At 41.1% G+C, this 26,634-nt stretch overlaps 1 protein-coding gene across 1 annotated transcript in view; it reads right to left on the bottom strand.

Annotated features, from left to right (window-relative positions):
- Positions 1-26,634, bottom strand: part of mms19 (MMS19 homolog, cytosolic iron-sulfur assembly component) — a 70,570-nt gene that overhangs the window by 34,996 nt on the left and 8,940 nt on the right. The window contains exons 2-15 of the mRNA XM_063071378.1: positions 25,857-25,905; positions 24,246-24,346; positions 22,695-22,780; positions 18,278-18,352; positions 17,836-17,905; positions 15,527-15,655; positions 13,722-13,783; positions 13,083-13,169; positions 11,667-11,741; positions 10,050-10,127; positions 8,812-8,950; positions 8,553-8,707; positions 3,395-3,473; positions 62-187 (exon numbers count right to left, since the gene is read on the bottom strand). Coding sequence (XP_062927448.1) covers positions 62-187; positions 3,395-3,473; positions 8,553-8,707; positions 8,812-8,950; positions 10,050-10,127; positions 11,667-11,741; positions 13,083-13,169; positions 13,722-13,783; positions 15,527-15,655; positions 17,836-17,905; positions 18,278-18,352; positions 22,695-22,780; positions 24,246-24,346; positions 25,857-25,905 — 1,311 coding nt within the window. The remainder of the gene's footprint in view (positions 1-61; positions 188-3,394; positions 3,474-8,552; positions 8,708-8,811; positions 8,951-10,049; positions 10,128-11,666; positions 11,742-13,082; positions 13,170-13,721; positions 13,784-15,526; positions 15,656-17,835; positions 17,906-18,277; positions 18,353-22,694; positions 22,781-24,245; positions 24,347-25,856; positions 25,906-26,634) is intronic.

The following is a 26,634-nucleotide window of genomic DNA, read 5'->3' on the forward strand; positions in this document are numbered from 1 at the left end:
ACACATGTGATTTGTGGAGTTCATTCAGAAAATACTGATAATAAAGTGTGAGAATCTGAACCTTGCTGCAGTCCCAGAACTGCCAAAGTGCTGGTCCCCACAGTCTGTAACTGGGCACTGGAGTCAGTTAGTGCAGAGAATACCAGGCCACACAGTTGATCCTTAAACGCACAGAGGGGATTCTCATCTGCAAGGAAGGAAACAGAATTAAAGAAAAACAAAAGACCAAAGTATGGATTTGAAGCCATACTTGTCCAGCCAGTACTCTCTTTGCTGCTGCAAAATCCTGACTTCTCAATTTTCCAAAAAATCTTGACGTGGCCCATGCACTTTGTTTACCTGCTCTGCACTATCCCAATAGCTGCAACACTATAAGAGTCCTAAAGCACAACAGCACAGAAACAGGCTCTTCAGCCCATCTAATACATGCCCAACTGTTCTTCTGCCTAGTTCCATCAGCCCACAGCTGGACCAAAGCACTCCACACCCCTCCTATACATGTACTTATCCAAACTTCTCTTGAATATTTTAAGCAAATCTGCATTGACCACATTCACTGGCAGCTCTTTCCACAATTGCACCTTTTTCTGAGAAGTTGGTCCCCCTCTCAGATTCCCTCTTTAAAATTTCACCTTTCCCCCTTAACCTATGACCCCTAGTTCTAGTCTTACCCAAACTCAGTGAAAAAAGCCTGCTTGTCCTATCTATCAGCCTCATAACTTTATATGCTGTATACGACCCTCAAGTTTGCTTATCTATGTTTAAAGAAAAGCTCAGCGCTCTCTGTTCTCTGGTGATTTTCTATAATATGTATTGGTTTCTTCTTACCACCTCAATGTACTTTTGTGTGGCGTGACCTACCTGGGACACATGCAAAAGCTTTTCACTGTACCTTGGTACATGTGACAATAATATACTAATGCCAATATGTAATGCCTTTCGTCTCTGAAAAACTAGCAAGTCACTTTCTTGGACAAGTAACTAAACAAAAATTGACACTGACCACAAAAGGACCACAGTATTGGGACAAAAGAGAACATCCTTTGACAAAAGAGGGGGGTTTAAGGAGAGTCTTAAAGAAGAGTAGCAGTGAGAGAATTACAGAGCTCAAGCATTATGTAGCTGATAACTCACTCTGGATGGAGTGCATTCAGAAATGGTGGTGCCAAGAAGGAATATATACACTCAGTGGTCACTTTACCAGGTACACCTGTACACTTGCTGATAAATGCAAATATCTAATCAGCCAATCATGTGGTAGCAACTCAATGCAAAAAAGCACGCAGACTTGGTCAAAAGGTTCAATTGTTGTTCAGACCAAACATCAGAATGAGGAAGAAATGTAATCAAAGTGACTTTGACTATGGAATGATTGTTCGACCAGAGGGCTGGTTTGAGAATCTCAGAAACTGCTGATCTCCTGAAATTTTCCCACACAACAGTCTCTACAGTTACAGGGAATGGTGTGAAAAGCAAAAATATCCAGTGAGTGGCAGGTCTGTGGGCGAAAACCCCTTGTTAATGAGAGAGGTTGGAGGAGAATGTTCAAGCTAACAGAATGTCAACAGTAACTCAAAGGACCACATGTTACAACAGTGGTACGCAGAAGAGCATCTCTGAAAACACATGTTGAACCATGAAGTGTATGGGTTACAGCAGCAGAAGACCACGAACAAACAGTCAATGCCACTTAATTAGGTACAAGAAGTAGCTCAAAGTGGCTACTGTGTGTCGATGCAGATTTAAGAAATTGCAAGAGAAGTTCCTTTCACACTTTTAAAATCTTACTAAACACCGGATAGAACAATTGGCAAGATAATTTTTTTTATAAATAGTTTTATTTCCTTCAGGACCTGCTCAGAATCCAATTTCTGTTGTCATAGCTGACTCTGAAGTCAAACAAAAAGGGCAGATATTGCTCTGTGACCATTATTCCCAAAGGACATTACCAGAACTGCTTCTACTACAGCACACATCTACCCAATGTAAGTACTCCATGAAGATTTCCATGGGAAAAACAAACATTAATATTATTTGGTTGACAAGAATGATAGGACTATCAAGTTCAGGGTTTGTTTGCTCTAATTTATTCCTTGATCTTTGGTCTCCTGGCAGTTATCTCCAGTGATGCTGGGAACACACTCAATGCTATAACAATCTTTGCAACTTTACTGAGGACATTACTCAAACTCCAATAACACAGATTATTTTCTTTAAACTCAACTTATTATTGCCCTATTTTCCACATTTGTTTTTTTAATTTATAAATACAGCACAGTAAAAGGCCCTTTCAGCCCCACGAACCCACAACCCCAATTATAGATGTAACCAATTAACCCACTAACCCTTATGCCTTTAAAATGTGGGAGAAAATCTACGTGGTCATGGGGAGAATGCACAATCCAGCTGAAGAACTGAACCCATGTTGCTGGTACCTTAATAGTGTTACATTAAACCCTACGCCAACGTGCTGTCCCCAAACAGAGAACTTATCTGGGATTTGAACCCAGGACCTTGCAATGCTGAGCATTTTATCCCTCAAGTGAGAATCACACCCCTAAACCAAACACTGCTTGTTCCTTACTAGTTACCTCTACATTCAGACACATTGTCTCTACTTTCTCCCAGCAACAACTATGGGTGTTAGTTAAAGTGAAAATTTCATATGGGATAAATCTGAAATAAAAATCAAACCACTGGAAACATTGAGCAGATCAGACAGTGTCTGTGGAAAGTGAAGTACAGTTAATGTTTTAGATCTCAAAACTGGGAAAGAAAGAAATCAAGCTTTCGGTAACAGAGGAAGTTGGAGAAGAACGTCTCTATAAGACAAGAGCGAACAGATTGATTTAACAGACACAAGAGACTGCAGATCCTGCTGTAATCTGGAGGAACTATGTTGAGCAACAACTATTGGGGGAAAGATTTTGGATTGAGACCCTGGACAGAATTGGGTAGAAGTTATGGCGTTAGTCTTCCTGTCCGAACCCACACAGGAACCTACCCACTCCCCTTAAAAATCAACCTGAGCTTCTGCCCTTGTACCGTTGCCTAAAGGACCAGAACAAATCACCTGCACTCCACTGACATACCCCTAGCATTAAATTGACACAGGTGGCTTTCCATGAGGGCTGAAGTTGGGTAAGCCACAATGACAAGAGCAGCTACTCAGTACGATCACATGGAAGTCAGAGCTGCACACTAGCTGGCAAAAAGGGTGCGGACCATTGCTGCACCTTCCTACTTTCAGTTAACAATAGAGACCCAAATCAGAAACAAGTTTATCATCACTCACATACGTCATGATTTTTTTTTGCAGCAGCATAAAATTACAACAGTACTGTGCACCCACCCACTCAACCATGAAACTCTGGTGTAACAAAATCCAACCCACCTTCCTCATCTCTGCTCCAATTGTCAGTAAGTTGAATGAAAACCTTTAGGATTCCCAAGAGAGTCCAACGTTGGTTACTCTGCAAAGGAAACAAAAACTGTCCCATTAGTTTCATTGATTCTATCCTTCAAATGCCTCAAAATGCCACCGACACATTTCAATATTTTCTCACACTATCATATGTATGTTGCTATTACCCTTTCTGTTAGCATCAAGGAGGCCGGCTGGTGGCACAATGGCATCAGCACAGGACTCCACAGCAAAGGTTCCCGAGTTCCCGAGTCAGGCCACCCCCTGAGCACGCTTTCCATCCGTGCCGGGTTGAGCGTCGAGCTAACTACTCAGCCTTGTAAAAGAAAGGGTCCAGTCAGGAATGTTCATATCGTGACCCGGTTACAGTGTCATCCTGACACCACGCACCAGACATGAATGGCTGCCTGTCTGGTACGACATAATAAAAAAATTTTTTTAAAAAGTAAATAAAGCACCAAGGACAGGATGAAAGGGCAGATGTTCCCAAATAAGAAAAGTTGCCTGGGACATGAGTATTCACCTGCTCTTCTTTGTACGGTGTTACAGAATACTAAACATCTGCCCAAACAGGACAGGACATATCACAGTGCACACACCCTTAGTGGGAATGATCTTTGAAAGGCGGCTGAGACAGATTACACTGACAAAGCCCAGCGCAAATCCTGAATGACAACCAAGTGTCAGATACATATATAGGCCATCTTCTTCAGCTGCAGGACTCCACAGGGATCAGGCTGTTCAACAGCAAAAGGCTTTGTAACCACACTTGATGATGCTGTCTTGTTAATGCTACTTTCAGTGTGCATTCACTGAATGTCAGATCCTTGAAATCAAATAGGAGTAATTTCTACTGCTGTACATCAAAGGAGTTACAGGCAAAGAAAAAAAAAGGGCAGCTGAGTACCATACTTATAAAATACTCATACTCTTAGAATGAGATGCACAATCTTAATTTAAAATATAACCAATAACTTGGTTCCAACAGCCATCCATAGCAATAAATCGCACAGATTCACTACCCTCTGGCCAAAGAAATATCTACTCATCTCTGTTCTAAAGGGACATCCTGTTCTGAGGCTGCGCCCTCTCATCCTAGACTCTTCCACTATTGGAAACACCCTCTCCGCATCCACTCTATCCTAGGCTTTTCAATATTCAGTTGGTTTCAATGAGACCCCTCTCATTTTTCAAAATTTCAGCGAGTGCAAGATCAGAGCCATCAGGTGTTCCTATAGAATAGAACTGGGCCTTTCAGATCATACAGACTGTGCCAAACCATTTAAGCTGCCTCGTCCCATCGATCTGTGCCCAGACCACAACCCTGTACACCTCTCCCATCTAGCCACCTATCCAAACATCTTAAACATTGAAATCAAAATGCCATCCACCACTTGCGCTGACGGCTCGCTCCACACTCTCACCACCCTGAGTGAAGAAGTTTCTCCTCATGTGTCTCTTGCTGGTTCTTTCACCTGTTTTTATCAGATTCCATCTCCCTGATTGTTATTCTTATCTTCAATTGTTTATTGGCACATGATCTGCTGTGTGACTATGTTTCTAAAGTAAAAACAAGCTGCTGCAGGAACTTAGTGGGTCCAACAGCATTAAGGTGTAGAGTACAGCTAAACAAGTACAGTAGATGCAAAACTAAGTTGAGAAATGGCAGATGGAGTTCAACCCAGATAAGTGTGAGGTGGTTCATTTTGGTAGGTCAAACATGATAGCAGAATATAGCATTAATGGTAAAACTCTTGGCAGTGTGGGCAATCAGAGGGATCTTGGGGTCCAAGTCAGGAGGGGGAAAGGGGAAGAGTCAGGTACTAGAGAGTACCTCTGTGGCTGTACCCCCTGACAATAAGTACTCCTGTTTGAGTACTGTTGGGGGGGGGGGGCGGAGAGCAACAGTGGCTGTGCCTCTGGCACAGAGTCCGGCCCTGTGGCTCAGAAGGTTAGGGAAAGGAAGGGAAAGGAAGAGAAAGGCAGTACTGATAGGGGACTCGATAGTTAGGAGGTCAGACAGGCGATTCTGTGGACGCAGGAAAGAAACTCGGATGGTAGTTTGCCTCCCAGGTGCCAGGGTCCGGAATGTTTCAGGTTGCGTCCACGATATCCTGCAGTGGGAGGGAGAACAGCCAGAGGTCGTGGTACATATTGGTACCAATGACATAGGTAGGAAAAGGGAAGAGGTCCTGAAAACAGACTACAGGGAGTTAGGAAGGAAGTTGAGAAGCAGGACCGCAAAGGTAGTAATCTCAGGATTACTGCCTGTGCCACATAACAGTGAGTATAGGAATAGAACGAGGTGGAGGATAAATGCGTGGCTGAGGGATTGGAGCAGGGGGGCAGGGATTCAGATTTCTGGATCACTGGGACCTCTTTTGGGGCAGGTGTGACCTGTACAAAAAGGACAGGTTGCACTTGAATCCCAGGGGCACCAATATCCTGGCAGGAAGGCTTGCTAAGGCTACTGGGGAGAGTTTAAACTAGAATTGTTGGGGGGTGGGAACCGAACTGAAGAGATGGAGGAAGAGGTGGTTGGCTCACAAATAGAGAAAGCTTGGAGACAGTGTGTGAGGGAGGATAGGCAGGTGATAAGAGAAGGGACGTACTCAGACTGACAGCTTGAAATGTGTCTATTTTAACGCAAGGAGTATTGTGAACAAAGCAGATGAGCTTCGAGCGTGGATCAGTACTTGGAGCTATGATGTGGTGGCCATTACAGAGACTTGGATGGCTCAGGGACAGGAATAGTTACTTCAAGTGCTGGGTCTTAAATGTTTCAGAAAGGACAGGGAGGGAGGTAAAAGAGGTGGGGGCATGGTACTTTTGATCAGGGACAGTGTCACAGCTGCAGAAAAGGTGGACGTCATGGAGGGATTGTCTACGGAGTCTCTGTGGGTGGAAGTTAGGAATAGGAAAGGAGCAATAACTTTACTGGGTGTTTTTTTATAGGCCGCCCAATAGTAACAGGGATATCAAGGAGCAGATAGGGAAACAGATCATGGAAAGGTGTAATAATAACAGGGTTGTCGTGATGGGAGATCTTAATTTCCCAAAAATCTATTGGCATCTCCCTAGAGCAAAGTCTTTAGATGGGGTGGAGTTTGTTAGGTGTGTTCAGGAAGGTTTCTTGACACAATATGTAGACAAGCCTACAGGAAGAGAGACCGTACTTGGTTTGGTATTGGGAAATGAACCTGGTCAGGTGTCAGATCTCTCAGCAGGAGAGCATTTTGGAGATGGTGATCATAATTCTATCTCCTTTACAATAGCATTGGAGAGAGATAGGAAAAGACAAGTTAGAAAAGCATTTCATTGGAGTAAGGGGAATTATGAGGCTATCAGGCAGGAAATTGGAAGCATAAATTGGGAACAGATGTTCTCAGGGACAAGTACGGAAGAAATGTGGCAACTGGTCAGGGGATATTTGTGTGGAGTTCTGCATAGGTATGTTCCAATGAGACAGGGAAGTTATGCTAGGGCACAGGAACTGTGGTGTACAAAGGCTGTAATATATCTAGTCAAGAAGAAAAGAAAAGCTTACAAAAGGTTCAGAAAGCTAGGTAATGTTAGAGGTCTAGAAGATTATAAAGCTAACAGGAAGGAGCTTAAGAAGGAAATTAGCAGAGCCAGAAGGGGCCACGAGAAGGCCTTGGCAGGTAGGATTAAGGAAAACCACAAGGCATTCTACAAGTAAGTGAAGAGCAAGAGGATAAGACATGAAAGAATAGGACCTATCAAGTGTGACAGTGGGAAAGTGTGTATGGAACCAGAGGAAATAGCAGAGGTTCTTAATGAATACTTTACTTCAGTATTCACTACGGAAAAGGGTGATTGTAGTGATGACTTACAGCGGACTGAAAAGCTTGAGCATGTAGATATTAAGAAAGAAGATGTGCTGGAGCATTTGGAAAGCATCAAGTTGGATAAGTCGCTGGGACTGGATGAGATGTACCCCAGCCTACTGTGGGAGGCAAGGGAGGAGATTGCTGAGTCTCTGGCGATGATCTTTGCATCATCAATGGGAACTGGAGAGGATCCAGAGGATTGGAGGGTTGCAGATGTTGTTCCCTTATTCAAGAAAGGGAGTAGAGATAGCCCAGGAAATTATAGACCAACGAGTCTTACTTCAGTGGTTGGTAAGCTGATGGAGAAGATCCTGACAGGCAGGATTTATGAACATTTGGAGAGGTATAATATGATTAGGAATAGTCAGCATGGCTTTGTCAAGGGCAGGTCGTGCCTTACAAGCCTGATTGAATTTTTTGAGAATGTGACTAAACACATTGAAGAAGGAAGAGCAGTAAATGTAGTGTATATGGATTTCAGCAAGGGATTTGATAAGGTACCCCATGGAAGGCTTATTGAGAAAATAAGGAGGCATGGGATCCAAGGGGACATTGCTTTGTGGATCCAGAATTGGCTTGCTCATAGAAGGCAAAGAGTGCTTGCAGATGGGTCATATTCTGCATGGAGGTCGGTGACCAGAGGTGTGCCTCAGGGATCTGTTCTGGGACCCTTACTCTTCGTAATTTTTATAAATCACCTGGATGAGGAAGTGGAGGGATGGCTTAGTAAGTTTGCTGATGACACAAAGGTTGGAGGTGTTCTGGATAGTGTGGAGGGCTGTCAGAGGTTACAGCAAGATATTGATAGAATGCAAAACTGGGCTGAGAAGTGGCAGATGGAGTTCAACCCAAATAAGTGTGAGGTGCTTTATTTTGGTAGGTCAAATATGATGGCAGAATATAGTGTTAATGGTAAGACTCTTGGCAGTGTGGAGGATCAGAGGGATCTTGGGGTCCGAGTCCATAGGATGCTCAAAGCAGCTGCGCAGGTTGACTCTGTGGTTAAGAAGGCGTACGGTGTATTGGCCTTCATCAATCGTGGGATTGAGTTTAAGAGCCGAGAGGTAATGTTGCAGCTATATAGGACCCTGGTCAGACCCACTTGGGGTACTGTGCTCAGTTCTGGTCGCCTCACTAGAGGAAGGATGTGGAAACCATAGTAATTATCCTCATTACAATATGTTAACTGGTCAGAAAGAGAAACTTCATGTAATCGAACTATTTCTTCCTTGAAAACAAACTCCAGCATTTTGTCAATACAATTCTTCTCCCTTTACCTGTTTATGCTTGTTGAATTGTTCCAGTAACAGAGGAAAAATGCAGCTGGTAATCTTGTACCATGCTCTGTAGGAAGCACTCGCAGCTGACTGAAGAAGTTTGGCACTCGGCCACACAAGTTTCATATCTGGTTCACACAGGTGATGCTCACAGTCTGAGAGAAGATGGAAAAGAGACAGTTTTCAAGATAGTACTTTGCTACAGAGCATCAATCAACAAATGAGAAGGATTGCTCCAGTCGTGGGATCTTGTGCACACCTTGTAAAACGTTGCCAAGGAAAGTATCCAGGCTATCTTCTGCATCCGAATCAATAACTGACTTGGAAAGAGCAGTCGCAATTGCTTGAAGAGCAGCAAGGCCTTCGGTCTCAATTTTCTCAACTGCTGTCTGAAAGACCTAAGTAGAATTAAAACAAGATTTGCCACATTGTGTAAAGTCCACGAGTCCACCAGCAAAGAAATGCACAACATACACTAGCACGTGAACCAGTTCTATGGCATTGGCAGCATGGAACTGAGGCTGCAATAGGAAACCCTGCCAGTTTGAATCCTTTCCATCAAAGGAAATTGCTCTCCCTAACTATTATCCAGAAAATTACTTCAGCACAGTCTCAACCCACTAACAAGCAAGGTCAGCTCTGATAATATATCCCATAAAACAGCAAGTTTTTACTGACTGGTTAGTTCAGTCACTGGACCATCAGTACAGAAGTGTATTGATGTAAGGCTTTACTGTGCCAACGATCACAGTCCAATTCCATCTACTGTCCGTTAGGAGTTGGCACGTTCTCCCCAAGACCACGTGGGCTTCCTCCGAGTGCTCTCATTTCCTCCCACATTCCAAAGATGTACAAGTTAGGGTCACTAAGCCGTGGATATGCTTTGATGACACTTGTGGGCTTCCCCCAGCACATCCTTGGACTATGTTGATCACTGATGCAAAACGACATATTTCACTGTACATTTTGAAGTACAACTGACAAATAAAACCATTCTTTAATCTTATCTTTAAAGTCTCTATCTCTGCTTTGTGCACCACATGAACCTTTCAGAACTCTCTTTACCCAACACTATCATCTGCACTTTCTCTCCCTTTTATTCCATGCATGATCATATTTCCCTTGAAGGGATTTAAATTTGTGGCATTAGAGCAACAAGTTAAAAAATCTAGACACTCAAATTTCTCTTCAGATTTCAGATGGATTTATTAATTAGTATCTGATATTAATAACTAGTTTTTGTTTCAATTAGAAATATATTCACTGCATCTAATTTCTGTTTTTAAGTACCTTCACAATTCAAATGCCTAGGTAGGAAGCTCAACTTAGAATCAAAATACATATACACCTACACATCCCTACCTCAGCCTCTTGGCCACTGTGCTTTAGTCTAAGGAGAGAAGTCCCTGATTAATATGCAAGGACACTATCAACTTTGTGAACTGGCATCTTATCAGGCCACAAGTAAATGCTGCATGCTATTCTTCTTTTCCTTACCTCTCTCCGTATGGAATGCCAAAGAGCTGGCAGGAATTCTTTTAGGTCCTTGTTCCTATAATCCTTGCAGCATGCTGTCTACAAAGGAGAGAACACAAGACAAAGAGTTGCTCTGAGGTCATACTAGGGAACCATTCAACAGGCTTCTAACAGAGGGATGGAAGCTATCCTTGACCTGGTGATGTGTTTTCTCGGCTTTGTATCTTCTGCCTGATTGAAGGAGGGAGAAATGAGAACATCTGGAGTGGGTGGGGTGTTTGATTACACTGACTGCTTTACTGAGGCTGTGAGAAGTGTAGAAAGAATCCAAGGAGGGAAAGTTGGTTTCAATACTACACTGAGCATCACATACTCTTTGAACAGATACTCAGGATGCTAAGGTCACAAGTTTATTGATCATTTTTTTGGTGCTCCGTTTGTGGTCACCTTCATCTACGTCACATAATGAAAGACCTGAAATGTTGACCCAACAACAATGAGGGAACAGCCATTACAAGAATCGTATACAAGGCTTTCAAACAGTAGTCCAACAAACTTATTGCCATTTCTTCCAGCTGGCTTGCGAGGCACTGGCAAAGAACTCTTGCTGAGTTACGGCAGTGCAACCAGAAATTGCTGTGCACAAAAGATTAGACTGGGGAAACACAGGAATGAGAAAGTTCCTTATTTTGTCATGATGTTTCCTTCCAGCATTCTTTATTCATTCCACCACTTCCCCCATTATATACCACACTGAAGTGCTTTCACTTTAAACCTCCATGGAATAACATACTCTAGAACAGCAATAATCTTCCCCAGCCACCAAGTCTCCTTGTCTACCATTTTAATAAAGGAGTCATCTATTGATAAGGGAATACATGTGCAACTGGAGAGATGAGGCATGGAACCAAAACTGAAAAGGTAGACATTACGTCAAGGTTATGGATTTGAAACCCCGCCCTAACAAACAATTTGGTAACCACCAGAGACAGAGGTCCTAACTCCAGTGGAATCATTACATCAGCAATTGCTTCTCTAGTGGTGGCTCACAATCCAGGGTGTCTGGGTCTCACTTGCTTTCAGATGTGCCTTGATTATATACAGGTCCCTTTATAGGGACAGAAGAGATTGCAGATGCTGGGATCTGGAGCAAAAATAAACAAGTTACTAGAAGAACTCAGCGAGTCAAGCAACATCTGTGCAGGGAAATAGATAGTCAACTCCTCGAGTTGCGACCCTTCTTTTAGACTGGACACTGCTACTGTCTGACCCGCTGAGTTTTTTCATTGGGTTATTTTCAATCTATTCCTTTAAAACAATAACCATCTATCCATGACTCAGTTCACTATGGCCATGTTCTTATGTCTTCCTTTGCTCACTTCCCATTCGGAATGAAAATCTCTTTTAAAACAACATGAACCATCTATTCAAAATGCGTGGCCAGAATTTTTAGTGGAACTACAGGCATCCACAGGTAGGTTCAAATGAAGCAGCAGGTATCCTGATCTACTCATTTAGAATAGTGGTTTAAAAGGAATAAAGCTCAGTTAGTGATGAGATGTCACAGCCCTGAATACTGGATGTGTAACACCACAGAGATCCACTTGCACAATGTCAGTAACTGAGCTTCTTACGTACCAGGGTCTGAAGGGAGTCCACCTTTGAGCTCTGAACATCTGAATCAAGCTTCTCCACTAGAAGTGGCAATAGGAACTGCGTGCAAGAAACAAAAACAAGTTGTCAGAAAATACACATGTAGAAAGGTATAACATTTAATATAAATACATTCACAAGAATTTCCTACTTCAGAGAGTTGTGGAGAGTGTTGATGAATATATTCAAAGCAGAAATTGAGAATTTTTGGACAATAGCAGAATTAAAGTGAATTGAGGCCAGGATCACAAAGGCCATTACCTTATAAATAGGGCTTTGTTTTAAAACTTATTCATGCACAAGAAATACACATTGTTGGGATTGACAACGACTCCTGTCCATTCCCTAATTACCAGAGAACTAAGTAGAGAGTTTAGAGTTGGCAGGTTTGGAGTCATATTTAGGCCAGGTTAGTATAGATTTTCTGCTCTGAAGGATGTCAATAAACTTGATAATTATTATGACAGTATGATAATTTCATGGTTATCATTTCAATACTAATTTCAGATTTTAAATTTCCCCAGTGGTCATGAGGAAATTTGCAATCCAGTTTTTAGATCAATGATCCAGAACCCTGGCTGCTAATTTGGTAACTTAATCACTGGATTATTGCTTTCTGTCACAGAGAAAGATTGCTCTGATTATAGCGCAGGGTCTTATCCATTTAACTGGCACTGACTATGCTAAAATACAATTAGTGAATTAAAACAAATAACTTACATAGTCAAGGTTCTTCAACTGCTCATCTAGTATAATTTTTATTTTTAAAAAATACACAGTGAGAGTTTCAGCCTTCAACATCCTTTGGGCGGCACAGTAGCATAGCAGCCAGCACAATGCTCTACAGTGCCAGTGACCAGGGTTCAATTCCCACCACTGTCTGTAAGGAGTTTGTATGCTCTCCCCATGACCGTGTGGGTTTCCTCCTGCTGCTCTGGTTTCCTCATTTCCTCCCACAATCCAAACAGGTTCGTAAGTTGGAAGCAGGACAGTACTTGTGGGCTGCCACAGCACAACATGTGTCAACGTTGGTCACTGACATAAACAACACATTGAATGATGAACAAACTCTTCTTGGGCTTCCAGTCAGGTATAGGTATCGATTACAACCAATGTTTTGACGACAAACTCTGCCATGAAGATCAACTTCAAAAAGGTCTTTTATAGATAATTGATAAAGAACACCTACAGTGGGTAGTGAAAGACCTTAGGAGTAGTACTATTGTGTAATTATAAAAGGGCTAGCACAGGCACATTGGCCAGAAAATCCTTCTACGCTGTACAACACCAATAAAAGGTAAAGCCATAGAAGTAGTTGAGGAGTTTAGATGCTGGTTACCAATGTTTACATCTCCTTAGAAGAGATGCATCAGAGCAAAGGAAAGAGAATTCTGAAATTACCTCTGCAAACCGAGGCGTAGCGGTAAGAACAGACCTCAGGCTCAGCACTAGGTCATCATGAGATATTCCGTGTGGGTCATTTGGAGGCTGCAAACAAGAGAAAAGCAAAGTGATCCTTTCTTCCAGCTGGTTCCTTGAGATAACACGCAGCAGAGACCATCTCACTTCAATAATTTATTCACAATGCCATCCCCTCCCACCCACCAACACCACCCTTTCAAATCATTTTTCCTCTTTGCAACATGGTGCTAAGATCTGGAGTGTTCTATCGGCCTCCTGCTTTTGCCTTTAAGGCTAAAAGTCCCCACTTTTGTCCTCCCCTTTCCCCAAGATTTGATAACTGACCTTCTACATACATATCAACATGCCCAAAAATGTTGAAACATCATGCAAAATTGAGAAACTCATTCCAAAACAAGCATTCAGTTGCCAGATTCTTCACTACACCTTGACTATTGACATGAAAAAGTTCTCTCTCTTGACTTATCACATTCATAAACATTCCTATTTGATGATTAGGTTCTATTCCACCAGAAATCTACTGGCTTTTACTGACAACTATTTTCTACATAACAAACTAATATAATGTGTGATTCCCGCAAACTCCATTCAAATTGAATCGATAATATTACAACTTACAGGTGTAAAATCAACTGGAAAATAGCATGAAGTGACTTCAAAGAGCTCCTCCACAAAGATTCCTGAAAATAGGAAGATAATAACTAAATGTCTTTTTATTTTCAGATGCTACTTGCAAGGACTGATGTACTGTACTTCCCCATGTCTCCTTGCTAAGGTGCTAGTGAACCATGTAGCCTTACTCCTCCTTGGGGGCAGAGGTTGCAGGCTTGCGAGGTAATACCATATTTGCAATGCATTCTATAAATAACACACACTAAAGTCAAATGGCTATACAGAGACAAATACAATATCCAGCAGTTCAATAAATATTATATATTCATAATATAATTCTGTGTAATATGCACCAGATGGATTATCCAAGACAGAATTAATACACAAACATTCTGAAGCAAGGTCTTCAACCTGAAACTGGACTAAAACTCTGACCACTTTCCACAGTAGCAGGTTGACCTGTTGAGTATTTCGTGCATTTTAGGTTCCTGTGCAGATTTCCAGCATCTGCAGTTTTGGTATAGATTTTCATAGATTAGCCAAGAAATTTGAAACCACATACCTTCACCCCCACATTGCTGAGAATAGCAACATTTACTGGGGCAGTGTTTCCTGTCACTTTTGTGACTATGTTTTGAAAATCCTTCAGGGTTTCAAAATGTATTTGGGTGTCTTGAGCTCACGAAAGATGTACATAATGCAACATTTTTTTTGAAGAAAACATGAAGCAAGCTCAAATGGCCACCCTTCTTGCTTAGGCTCAGCTAGCAGAAGACTATTTAAAAACATTAGATGCATCTGAGTGGTTACCATGTATTTAGTAAAAAGCCACATTTTAAATAGGTCATCTTGATTATCAGCCAAGTACAAGAGTCCTCGTTGATCTTTTCTATGACACTGCTTTTTCAAGATACAAAAACAAACCAATTCCAACAACATCCAACTGCAACATATGCACAGCTCAGTTATGCACTATGGTGCATGCCTACCAATCCAGATCTACCCAGAAAACAGGACAGCGTTAAACTGAGCGAGAGAGATAAGGGGAGGGAATTAAAACAGAAGCTACACCCACTCAAGCTCTTAAACAGCAGCTCCAATAGCCTGTCTGACACTGAACCAACCCAACACTAAAATGATTGTGGGTACCACGTTTCCAGTACAGAGTAATGGTCAGCACATGTACTTATGTCCACTTAACCTGTTAAAATAGCTTTACATTCTCACTGAGGTTTCAAAACAATCTTTTTCACGACAGACAACAGGAATTCTGCAGATGCTGGAAATTCAAGCAACATACATCAAAGTTGCTGGTGAACGCAGCAGGCCAAGCAGCATCTATAGGAAGAGGCGCAGTCGACGTTTCAGGCCGAGACCCTTCGTCAGGACTTTGTCAGTCCTGACGAAGGGTCTCGGCCTGAAACGTCGACTGCGCCTCTTCCTATAGATGCTGCTTGGCCTGCTGCGTTCACCAGCAACTTTGATGTATGTTTTTTCACGACAGGGTCCATCTCCACAGACTCATTTGAAGCTACATAGTAGATCATCACCCTATTATACAAACTTAATTGGCTGTACATATAGCCAAATGCAAAAATTCTAAACTGGAGCTGTGACTCAGAACACCTGCCTATGAATTCCAGTAGGATGACAGTTTTGTAGTATTAGCAGTAGCAATAATAATAGCAGCAAGTGATAGGAATAGTACAAGTAGTAGCAGTAATAGTAGTAGTGTAAATCTGAAATGATTTTATTTTAAGTTGCACACATGAATCGCATTGAAGATGTGACTTATCCCTACATATACATACCAAGGTCATAATCTTTAACAATAAGGTCTCTGGAGATCTGAAAGGCCAATAGCAAATTCCTCGGGTCCTTCTCTCCATCCATCGCTTGAATAAAGCCATACGTAAAGTCCGCTCCTAATCCTTTCAGCTCTAAGTCAAGAATAACAAATAGTGTCACACTGTGCAAAAATCCATAAGAAATACAAATTCCAGCTCACTAATGAACCCTGAAGGAACACAAATGTGATGGTTTAAAAAAAAAGTAGCTGAGTGGAAATCACTGTCTTAGCAGGGAAAAATGCCAACAGAAATCAAATCTTAAATGGTAACCACTGTACCTGTGGGAATCTAGAGTCTGGGACTGGGGCCAAGAACAATTTTTCCCCAGAACCCATTAAGAAACCAGTTGGAGGCACTCCCATATAGGAACACACAAACACAAAAAGCTGGATGAACTCAGCAGATTCGGCAGCATCTGCGGAGGGAAATGACAGTTGATGTTTTGGGATGAGACCTCTGTTCCTTCGAACCTGTGTAGGCACACGGCTATACAGATACTGAAATGCTCCTGCACACTTAGCCTTTGTTGCCACGCCGCTGAAATTTTCTCAATATGTAAGCATCGAAAATGCCGTACAGTTTTGAGGCCATGTGAAAATTTCCTGCTCAGAGCAATGGTCGAACTGCACTGCCATAAAAAAATTAAGAGGGAACTTTGGTGGAGACTCTTGATCTGGACAGAGTCCAGAAACATCAAGTTTGGCTCCATAGATGATGTCTGACCTGAATTTTGTGTATTGTGCATACACCTATATCTACACTCCTATACAGATCTGAGATTTTCACCATTAAGAGTTAGGCAGCAAAACTCCGATAGTCCACTATTTAACTATCCTAAACTCTGGATTGTTGGACACCTGCCTCACCAGGGTCCTGGTCCAGCACACCACCTTCACTCACCAGCTATGGAGCATATTACATTTTGTAAATGAGAAAAGGAGGTTAGAAAGTGGATAAAACTAATATAAAGCCAACCTGGGAAAATTATAGCAAATGTATTTTAATATCATGAAATGTTCGATCTGACCAAGACAAAACTCAGAATATTTTCTTACTGGCACAAAACCAGGAATTGCACAAGATCAGAACAAATTTAGGTGCCCACACAGACATTGTTGCAGAAGTAGAAAAGGGGAAAAGTTACAGTTTATTTGCATTTAGAGTTATCTGTGTATAGAACTGGTCAAACCACATCTCAGGTGGTAGTTTCTGTTTTTGGCCCAAGGAAAATGCACCTTTCATTGGGTCTTAAGTGTTGATACATTCTAGACTCACGAGAATGACATCAGGGTTTATTCCATGATAAAGTGATCTAAACAAGCTTATATTTTCATGAAGGCACAAATACAGAGAAACTAAGCATAGTGAGAAAAATCCAGTAAAAAGGGACAGATTCTTTGAATAAGATCCAGGCTTTTGAGGAATGAAATCTTATAACAATTGTTACGCAATGAAACTTGTTCCCTAAAAGCTCTGGACGATATGGGAACCTGACATTTTAAAAATGGAGACTGAAATTCTTTCTGAAAGGTAAGATTATCAAGAAAAATTGAATAAAAAGAATGAGGTACAAATGAGTGACAACACTGGCTCGAGGTCTTTTGAAAGACAAACCAGGTAAAATTATACTGACAAAAACTCAAGTCGAATTGGGGAGTGGGTAGAGACATGGGATGTAGAGTTGATTTTACTTAGGTAATTTACGTGGCTGTCTTCCAACAATGTACTATCACACACTTTTCGATAAGAACACAAGGATAGTGCAGATGTCTAATAGTCCCTTGAGTTTGCTCCGTCACTCCATCATGGTAGATCTTTTGTACCGAAAAAACACTGGAAGAACCCTTTGGGCCAGACAGCACCTGTGGAGGGAAATGGGCAGTCGATGTTCTGGGTCAAGACCCTTCATGTGTTGATCTGAAATGTCCGCGAATGACGAAAGGGGAAGTGAATGTTTAGAAATGGTCCCCAGTATGTTAATCAATCATGGAATTGCGGGAGAATGTTGTGAATGTGGGGAGAATAAAATGGGACTAGTATATAATTGGCGCCAATGGGTACTTGATGGTCAATGTGGACATTGTGAGCAGAATGGTCTCCATCCATGCTGAAGGACTATGATTCCATGACTTTTGATACTGCCTGATCTGCAGAGTTTCTCCAGAAGATTGTATGTTCCTTCAGATTCCAGTCCCTGCAGTCTCTTGTGAATCCATAATGATTTTCCTTTAAAGAAAAGGTCAAAAGAGATGACAATGAAATACATTTACCTTGTTCTCTGGTGGCCATGAAATTGGTGATTATGCTGTATACTGAATGCCTTTCAGACTGCAGTAGAGACTAAGAATGGAAAGAAAAGCATGTGTTAAAAAAGACGTTCATGGCCAATGTCTCTGTGCTGTACTTGGAATTGCGTGCAGGTTCTGATATCCATAACAAAGACCATAAATACCTCAAACAAATCACTTCCCATCATTTAAGTATCTACAATGGTCCTGTAGACAGAACGTATCGAACAGAATCATTCTGGTTCTGATATTATCTGATGTTTGGAGAGAAGCTGCATGCTAAAACACTAATAAAAAAAACTATTAAATGTTATATTTAAGGCATAGAAAGTTTGAGTCTAACAGAGGTTCTGAAGAAGGGCTTGACCTAGAATATTAATCTCATCAGCAGTAGTTATATTTTGCAGGACTTTCTGACACTCACCTGAACATGCAGTTCCTGAAACAGTGCTTTCAAAACTGCCACGGCCAACCCTTCCGGCAAAACAGAACTCAAGCTCTGAGGATGGACACAAGACAAAATAATTCAAGGCGCCAAGTCTAGACAGAAGACAGCCAAACCTACATAACCCTCCTTTGATCTAAATGATGTAGCTGGTGTTTATCCAGCATAAGTACGCCTTGTGCCAAAATTTGAAAAAATTGGCTAGCATCAACTAATTGAAGACATACAGTAGCATATGAAACAAAATATTTCTGTAATTACAAATTTATATTCAGAAGATGGAATAAATACAGAATTAAAAAGTAATAATGCTTATGAACTATCAAATTAATGTAAAATGCAATATGTTTCACTCCAGCCCACAGGATGGAAGATCCACTGTTCCTATTAAATATATAGATTTTTTTTTAAAGATTAGCTTTATTAGTCATATATGTGTTACAAACAAGAAAAAAAAATCTGCAGATGCTGTTAATCCAAGCAACAAACACAAAATGCTGGAGGAACTCAGCAGGCCAGGCAGCATCTAGGGAAAAAGAGTAAAAAGTCGATGTTTTGGGCCGAGACGTCGACTGTTTACTCTTTTCCAATGAAATGCATTATTTGTGTCAACAACCAACACAGTCCGAGAATGTACTTGAGTAGCCCTCAAGTATCACCACGCTTGTGGCACTAACATAGCATGCCCGCAACTTACTAACCCCAGCCCATATGTCTTTAGAATGTGGGAGATAACTGGAGTACCAGAAGGAAACCCCCACAGTTACGAGTGAACGTACAAACTTCTTATGGGATTCGAATCCTGATCAGTAATCCTGGTGCTGTAACAGTGTTACGTTAACTGCTACACTACCATACCACCAAGCTATTTGATCGGATCTTAAGTATCCTTTGAATTAGGTTTGCACATCGCTAGAATGGTTAACTAATAATTGTCCCATCAACAATGCTCATATTCCCCCAATAAATTGTGGGGTTGTGGGACCATGGTGGTATCTTACATACATTACATGATGCTAACTAATCTCAGCAATGACAAAGGACATGGAAATGGAGAAAAGAGATGAGTTGATTGCTAATTCCCAAGCTGGATGGGGGAAAAAATAATCTCAGCTAGAAATTCTGCTTCTTATTGATAGAAAAGTGACCCACGGCCAATGTGTGGATAGCTGAAGAGAAAGAATATTGACATTATTCTTCAGGGTCTTCTGCTAGCCAAAGCACTTCTGTTGAGTCAGAGCACTGGAAAGTGTGGGAAATTAATCTACAAGGCTGTTCATATAAATAGGCAAACGTAGGTAATTGTTGCTACTGATAAAATAAAATCAAAGGGCATTAGCAGTGGTGAATTTTAAACATCAAGTCTATGAGTGGCATTTTATGAGCCATTTAGCGAACATCAGCTTGTATCTAACACAACAATCACAAAGGCATTAAATTACACAATTTATACATCGTTCATTGTGACTCAGCAAGAGCTGCCATTGCAAACAATGAATATTTATCGACTGCTAACACAATTCGGTTTTGTTGTTTCTGTACACAAATGAAAACATTTTAATGAGTGGGAAGGGAAGAACCAGTGAAACAACATCAATTTCTTTCCATGCTAACTTGTTCTGTAAATACTCTTAACTTCCTCATATGAACTTCTTCTCAACTTTTGACCCATTCATCCAAGTTTCAATTTTGCCCTGATGGAAGGGTTGTGGCTTGAAATGCTAAATGCTTATTCCCCTCCGTAGATGCTGCCTGACCTACTGAGTTCCTGAGCTTGTGTGGTATCAATTTCTTTTGTAGTCTTTTCATCTTTAATTAAGTTATCTTCCTTTTTCAATCTTTTTATTAAGTTTCAAGATTAATAATAATAAACATAACAATAATAGTAATGACACATAGAGATCACTTAAGATAGTTAATAGGGCTCATATCTCCAAGGATAAGTTAGCTCGTTTTTATTGCCACATAAATCCTGTTTGTGATAGATGTAATTCTGAGGTAGCTTCCTTGACACATATGTTCTGGTCTTGTCCTCTTCTAGAAAAATACTGGAAAGATATTTTTGATATTATTTCAGTAGATCTGCGTATTGATCTTCAACCTCATCCTATTACTGCAATTTTTGGACTACCAGTGATAGACTCTAGTCGTTTATCCTTGTCAGCTTGTCGTCTAATTGCATTTGTTACATTAATAGCCAGAAGTTAAGTTAATTTTAAATATCTGATTTCTTTTATTGCAAATGGACCATCTTAACCTTTCCTCGGTTTATCTTCGCTACACAATGAACTCCAGACAACAGAAACAAAGGAACAATTTTTTTAAAGCTGTACAACTGTACTAAGGACAGTACTTTATGCCTTTATTCTAATCCATTTTAGCCATTTAACCCACAATTTATTGCTTCACCTTTTTTATAGTTGCTCAGTTAAGAACAGTGGAGATGCCAGAAAGGATAGTGGGATCCTCTTGTGGGATGAGTTGTCAGACCTCCAGTGTCCCTGACAACTTCACCTGCTAGAAATGCATCCAGCTGCAGTTTCCAACGCTCCACATTAAGGAGTTGGAGCTAGAAATGGAACTGGGTGAACTCCAGATCATTCAGGCTAGGACATATAGAGAGGTAATTACACCCAAGGTGTTCACAGAAAACTGGGTGACAGCCAGGAAGGGGAAAGGGGTTAAACAGCCAGTGCAGAGCACCCCTGTGGCCATCCACCTCAACAACAGGTATACCATTTTGGATACTGTTGGTGCAGGGGGGATGATCTAGCAAAGTAAAGTCACTGCAATCAGGTCTCTGGCACTGAGTCTGGCTCTGTGACCTCAGAAGGGAAAGGGGGAGAAATGGTGACGGGGATTCATTAGTTAGGGGAACAGAAAGGAGGTCCTGTGGATGAGAACGAGATTCCCAGATAGTGTGTTGCTTCCCGGGTGCCAGGGTCTGGGATGGCTTGGATCGAGTCCTCACCATTCTTAAATGGGAGGGTAAAAAGCCAGATGTGGTCCATTTAGGCACCAATGACAAAGGTAGGAAGAGTGATGAAGTTCTACAAAGTGAGTTCAGGGAGTTAGGTGCCAAGTTAACAGTACAGGACTTCCAGGGTTATGATCTCAGGACTGCTACCCATGCAAAGTGCTGGTGAGGCCAGAAATAGGAATATCATACTGTTTAACACATGGCTAAGGAGTTGGTATAGGAGGGAGTGCATAAGATTTTTGGATTCATTGGGCTCTCTTCCAGGGAAGGTGAGACCAGTACAGCAGAGATGATTTGCACTGAACTGGAAGGGACTAATATCCTAGTGGGAAGGTTTGCTAGTGCTACACAGGGGAGTTTAAACAAGAGTTGCAGGAAGTTGGGAACCAGAGTGCCAAAACAGATAGTGGAGAGGTTGTGGAGATAAATGCAGGAATCAAAAGGTTGAGCACAGCGCAACTAATGTCCTAAGTTGTGCATATTTCAATGCAAAAGGTATCACAGGAAAGACAGATGAGCTCAGGGCATGGACCAACAATTGGAATTATGATATTGTAGCCATTAGTGAGACTTATTGCAAGAGGGATTAAAGGAGGAGGACAGGTGTTACTAGGCAAAGAAAATGTTAATGGTAGTGCTCGGTCAGAACGGATTGAAGAATTCATCCAGTGAGGTGTTATGAGTGGAACTGAGTAATAAGTAAGATATAACCATGGTTGGGTTGAGTTGTTCTCCAGTCTTGGCAATTTACTTGCAAATGTTTCGTCGCCATGCGAGGAGACAGCATCAGTGTGCTGTTGACCGTGAGGTATTTGTCTGAATGCTTGGCCTTTAGATACTTTTCAAATTTGCCACACAGTCAATCAGCGATGAGATTTCCTCCCCACTTCAATCTCTTATTTTTCCTCATATCCATTAACACATTTACTTGGCAACTAATTCTCTGTTCATTACCTACTGATGCAGTATGTTCTCAGAATCCTGTGTTTAAAGTGTCATCCTCCATCTTCTTACCCCCTTCCCTCCCATTCAAATTCAATTCGCAGTTAGGTTTTTGACAAGAAGCACACTGAAATGCCCAAGAAGATTTTTAGAAACAGTGAAGGTTTCATCTGGAGATCACGGGTTTGACCACCAAGCAGTAGCAGGGCACATTTAATACTTGTTTCACTTTGTTTTGTTAGCTACAGAAATCTCACCATGACATTAGACTTCTCACAATCGTGCACCAGGGACATTTGAAATTGCGCTTAAGAGGCTGGTTGAAGCAAGGGAACAAATCTCATTCTGGCTTGAGCTGAATGCGATCTGGGAAGTCTATTTAAAATAACTAGCAGAGAAAAATTGGAAAAGAATGCAAGGCAGTAATGACCTTCACTCAACTGAACACAAGAAGCAAACGTAAGATATTCTTACCAGGGCCTTCAATCCTTGTAATACATAAGGTGTAATAAGGTGATGATCCTTCAGTCGATCGATATAAAAGATAACAAGTACCTCCACTGAAACAGAAGTTAAAGTCATAATTTTAGCTTTACGTTTGTTTTGGACATGTGGATAAAGCTGGCAGGACTGCAATTCCCCATTTTTAGCAATTCTAAAGAGCATGTCTGAGTGGTATTCACTACCAATGGGTACTATGAATCAATCTTCATATGGCCACTGGAATAATGCATAGAGGCTACAGAACTGGACTACTGTATTTTTTTATTTAGAGATACAATACAGTAATAGACATTGCCATTCCAATGAGCCTGCTCTGCCCAATTACACCCATGTCACCAATTAACCTGCTAACCCGTACAATACATCTTTGGAATGTTGGAGGAAAGTAGAACATCTGGAGGAAACCCATGTGGCCATGGGGAGAATGTACAAGTTCTTCATAGACAGGGACGGAACTGAACCCATGTCGATGGCGCTGCGGTAGGGTTAAGCTAACCACTATGGTAACAGGGATAATCTCCCACCACCTATTAAATGCTCTCAAAGGTGTGTGCCTCAAGTAGCCTCTGTCAACCATGTTCAGCTTCTGGCCTTCCCGTGTGGCTTAGGTACTAAGCCTGATGAAACCATTTCTACTAACAAGAGAAGGGGCAAAGGTGGGATACTGGTGCCTTAAAACCGATCGCTTCAGGCAGGTGGGGCTCATTAGCCATCATTGGAAGCTCATCTGGAAGAAGGAAAATCCTGATCTCTGATCTCAAATCTCTGCTGCCTTGCGGCTATACCCACTCTTGGGGACAGCTTAGGGAGTAAACTCAGAGGGAAAAATCTGGAGCCGGTGTCCCTAAGGCACTTCTACTTTGAATTCAACACTGACTGGCAATTCCTGCGATGCTGCTGGTGCCAAATGGTATCAGTCTCTGCTGCTCCTTTGGACTCATCAGAGCTGCATGGAGGGGGTTGTCTGCTACATGGACAACCGCTTGCTCTCCATACAGTACTGCTGCGGCTTATGTATTTAGACAGCCAGGACACAATATCCATGGTCAACCCTGACCAACAGAGGCCTCAGCGAAGCTACCATGCCACCCTAGACTACTTTGGGTCACTTCATTTTGGAAGATTTGCAGTCAGTTTCTCAGGTAAGTATATGCAAAATTACTTTGTTTTCACATGGTGGGAATATAGTTTTCAACTTCCTAAGTGTTAACGAAGTTCCTCGACAACTTGCTAAATAACAAAGCAGCTAATAAATAAATAACAATGTAACCAGAAAACTTTAGATAGAGCCACAAGATACAAAAGTAAGAACAGTGTTAATCAAAACTTTTAGCTAGTAAGGCTAAGCAAAGAAAGGTGAGAATACAATTTCACTCTAGGGCTTGGGTATGTCATTGAATGAGTAGGGCACAAGAAAGATAATGTTTGGCCTACATTGCCCATGCTAGCCAGAGTTGTATATTAGATTTTAAAATATTTAATTTAGCATTTTCCCAACCTCTAAGGGAAACAGCCTCTTACCTTCTTTTTGGTTGAGGGAAGAATATGACTGCAGCAGAACCTGAGACAGCAGGTGCACCCCTCGGCCTCTTGTTCGTGGCTCAGAATTTGTTAAACTTGTTCTACCGATTTAAGGTACAAGAATACAATTAGAATGCACCTAGCTCACATACTAGTCCACTTAGATAACAACATACAATAACCACTAACAGAAGTATACAGAATAATACAAGCCTACAAAATACCCCAGGTTTATGTCACTTCCCTTCCCTTCTTAAAGAAGGATACTGTTTTTAAAATATTTCCAAAGGAAAAAACCTCATTTCATGCAAATGGTAACACGAACTTACATAATAATAGCAAAAGCACACTATTTGCACAGTTTCTGTTGCACATTATTTGTCAAATCATTGTTTTGTGTATTTTTCCTTTGCTCTACTGTTAATGTCTGGAAGAAAATTAATCTCAGGGTAGTATATGGTGACATGTACATGAATACTTCGATAATAATTTTACTTTGAACTTTAGCTATCAAACCGCATTTTGAATTCAATCAATGAATGAACCTCTGAGGCTTTGTGAACTCATCGTGCTCTAAGTGCAGAAACATTCCCCTGATTCCAGTTTCAAATGGACTCCGATAAAGTGTGTAATTAAACGGTGAGCTAATCAAGGTATTAAAAACGTTAAGGGATTTGACCCAGTGGACACAATTTCTGGGAGAATCAAGAACAATTCAATTATATCCTTTAAGATTAGAGCTGGGTTATATAGGAGTGAAATCACTAAATCTGAAACTTGCTTATCAAAATACTGCAAGTTCTGAGCAATCGATTTTTTCAAGACTGACAGATTTTTTCCTAGATACAAGTATCAGCTGACCTGCAATAAGAGCTAATAAATTGAGGCATAGATCAGCCATGACCATGCTGAATTGAAGAACGGTCAGAAGAATAAATTGCCTACTCTTGTTCCTCTGTACACATTTAACCATATACTTGTACATCTCTAAGACAACATTGATTGAATGGGTTTTTTTTTTGCTCAGAGTACAGTGGAAATTCAACGCTTAAGTAATAATAACATCAACATTTGATTCATTAATAAACAAAATCGATTAAATGTAACACACACAAAATGCTGGAGGAACTCAGCAGATCAGGCGGCATCTATGGAAAGGAGTAAAAAGAGTCAACATTTCAAGCCAAGACCCTTCATCAGGACTAATAATTCTTATAAAGGGGTCTCAGCCTGAAATGTCGACTCATTTTCCCTCTTCACAGACGCTGCCTGACATGCTGAGTTTCTCCTGCATTTTGTGTGTGTTACTCTGGATTTCCAGCATCTGCAGAATCTCTTGTGTTTATGATCAACTACATGCAGTACAGAATTATGCAATGTTTTTTTCTAAATATGAAACACGATGACTTTTGTCCACATTTCTATGAAAGGTCAATGATCTGAAATATTAACTGTGCCCTCTGTCCAAAGATGCTGTTCAATCTGCTGACTCTCTGCAACATTCTGTTCTTCATTTCAGTGTAAGTGGGGATTGCAATCTGAATACAACTCCACCATTCCCAAACGATGAAAAGATTAATTAAGAGACTGAAAAATGAATGTTTGTATTACCCTAATGCTTCTACAATTTCCAGTGTAGTGCACTTTCCATCGATGACACCTGAAAAGAAAAACAAACAGTTAATATTCTGCAGTATGTGCCTGCATCCCAATTCTTCAACAATATTACAGCCATGAATTAATTTTATTATACCCTCTTGCAGAATACCTTTGATTTTAATATAAAATGTCAAGCAGGCAGGAAATGTGCTTACCATGCTCAGGCAAATCAATTAATACTTTCAGAATCAGGTTTATTATCATTGACATAGGCTGTGGAATTTCTTGTTTTGTGACAGCAGTACAGCACAACATAAAATTACACCAAGTTAAAACAACAAATAAATACTGGATTTAAAAACGGTTACTGAGGTAGTCCATGGAATATTCAGAAATGAGATGGTGGAGGCGAAGAAGCTGTTCTTAAAACATCGAGTGTGGGTCTTCAGGCTCCTGTAAGTCCTCCCTGGTGATAGTAAGAAAAGAGGGTATATCCCAGATGGCGAGGGTGTTTTGTGATGGATACCACATTCTTAAGGTACTGCCTTTTGAAGATATCCTCATTTTGGGGAGGATTATGCCCGTAACCAAACTGGTCGAACCTAAAACCCTCTGAGCATCTTGTAATCCTGTTTATTGGAGCCTCCATACCAGGTGTGATGCAAAAGGTCAGCATGTTCTCCACCTTACAGCTGTAGCAATTTTCTTCAGTGACATACCAAATCTCAAATTCCAAAGGAACAGCCATTGGTGTTCCTTCTTTATGATTGTATCAATGCATAGGTCCTCT

This window comes from Mobula hypostoma, chromosome 19, assembly GCF_963921235.1.
Source record: "Mobula hypostoma chromosome 19, sMobHyp1.1, whole genome shotgun sequence".
Taxonomy (NCBI): domain Eukaryota; kingdom Metazoa; phylum Chordata; class Chondrichthyes; order Myliobatiformes; family Myliobatidae; genus Mobula; species Mobula hypostoma.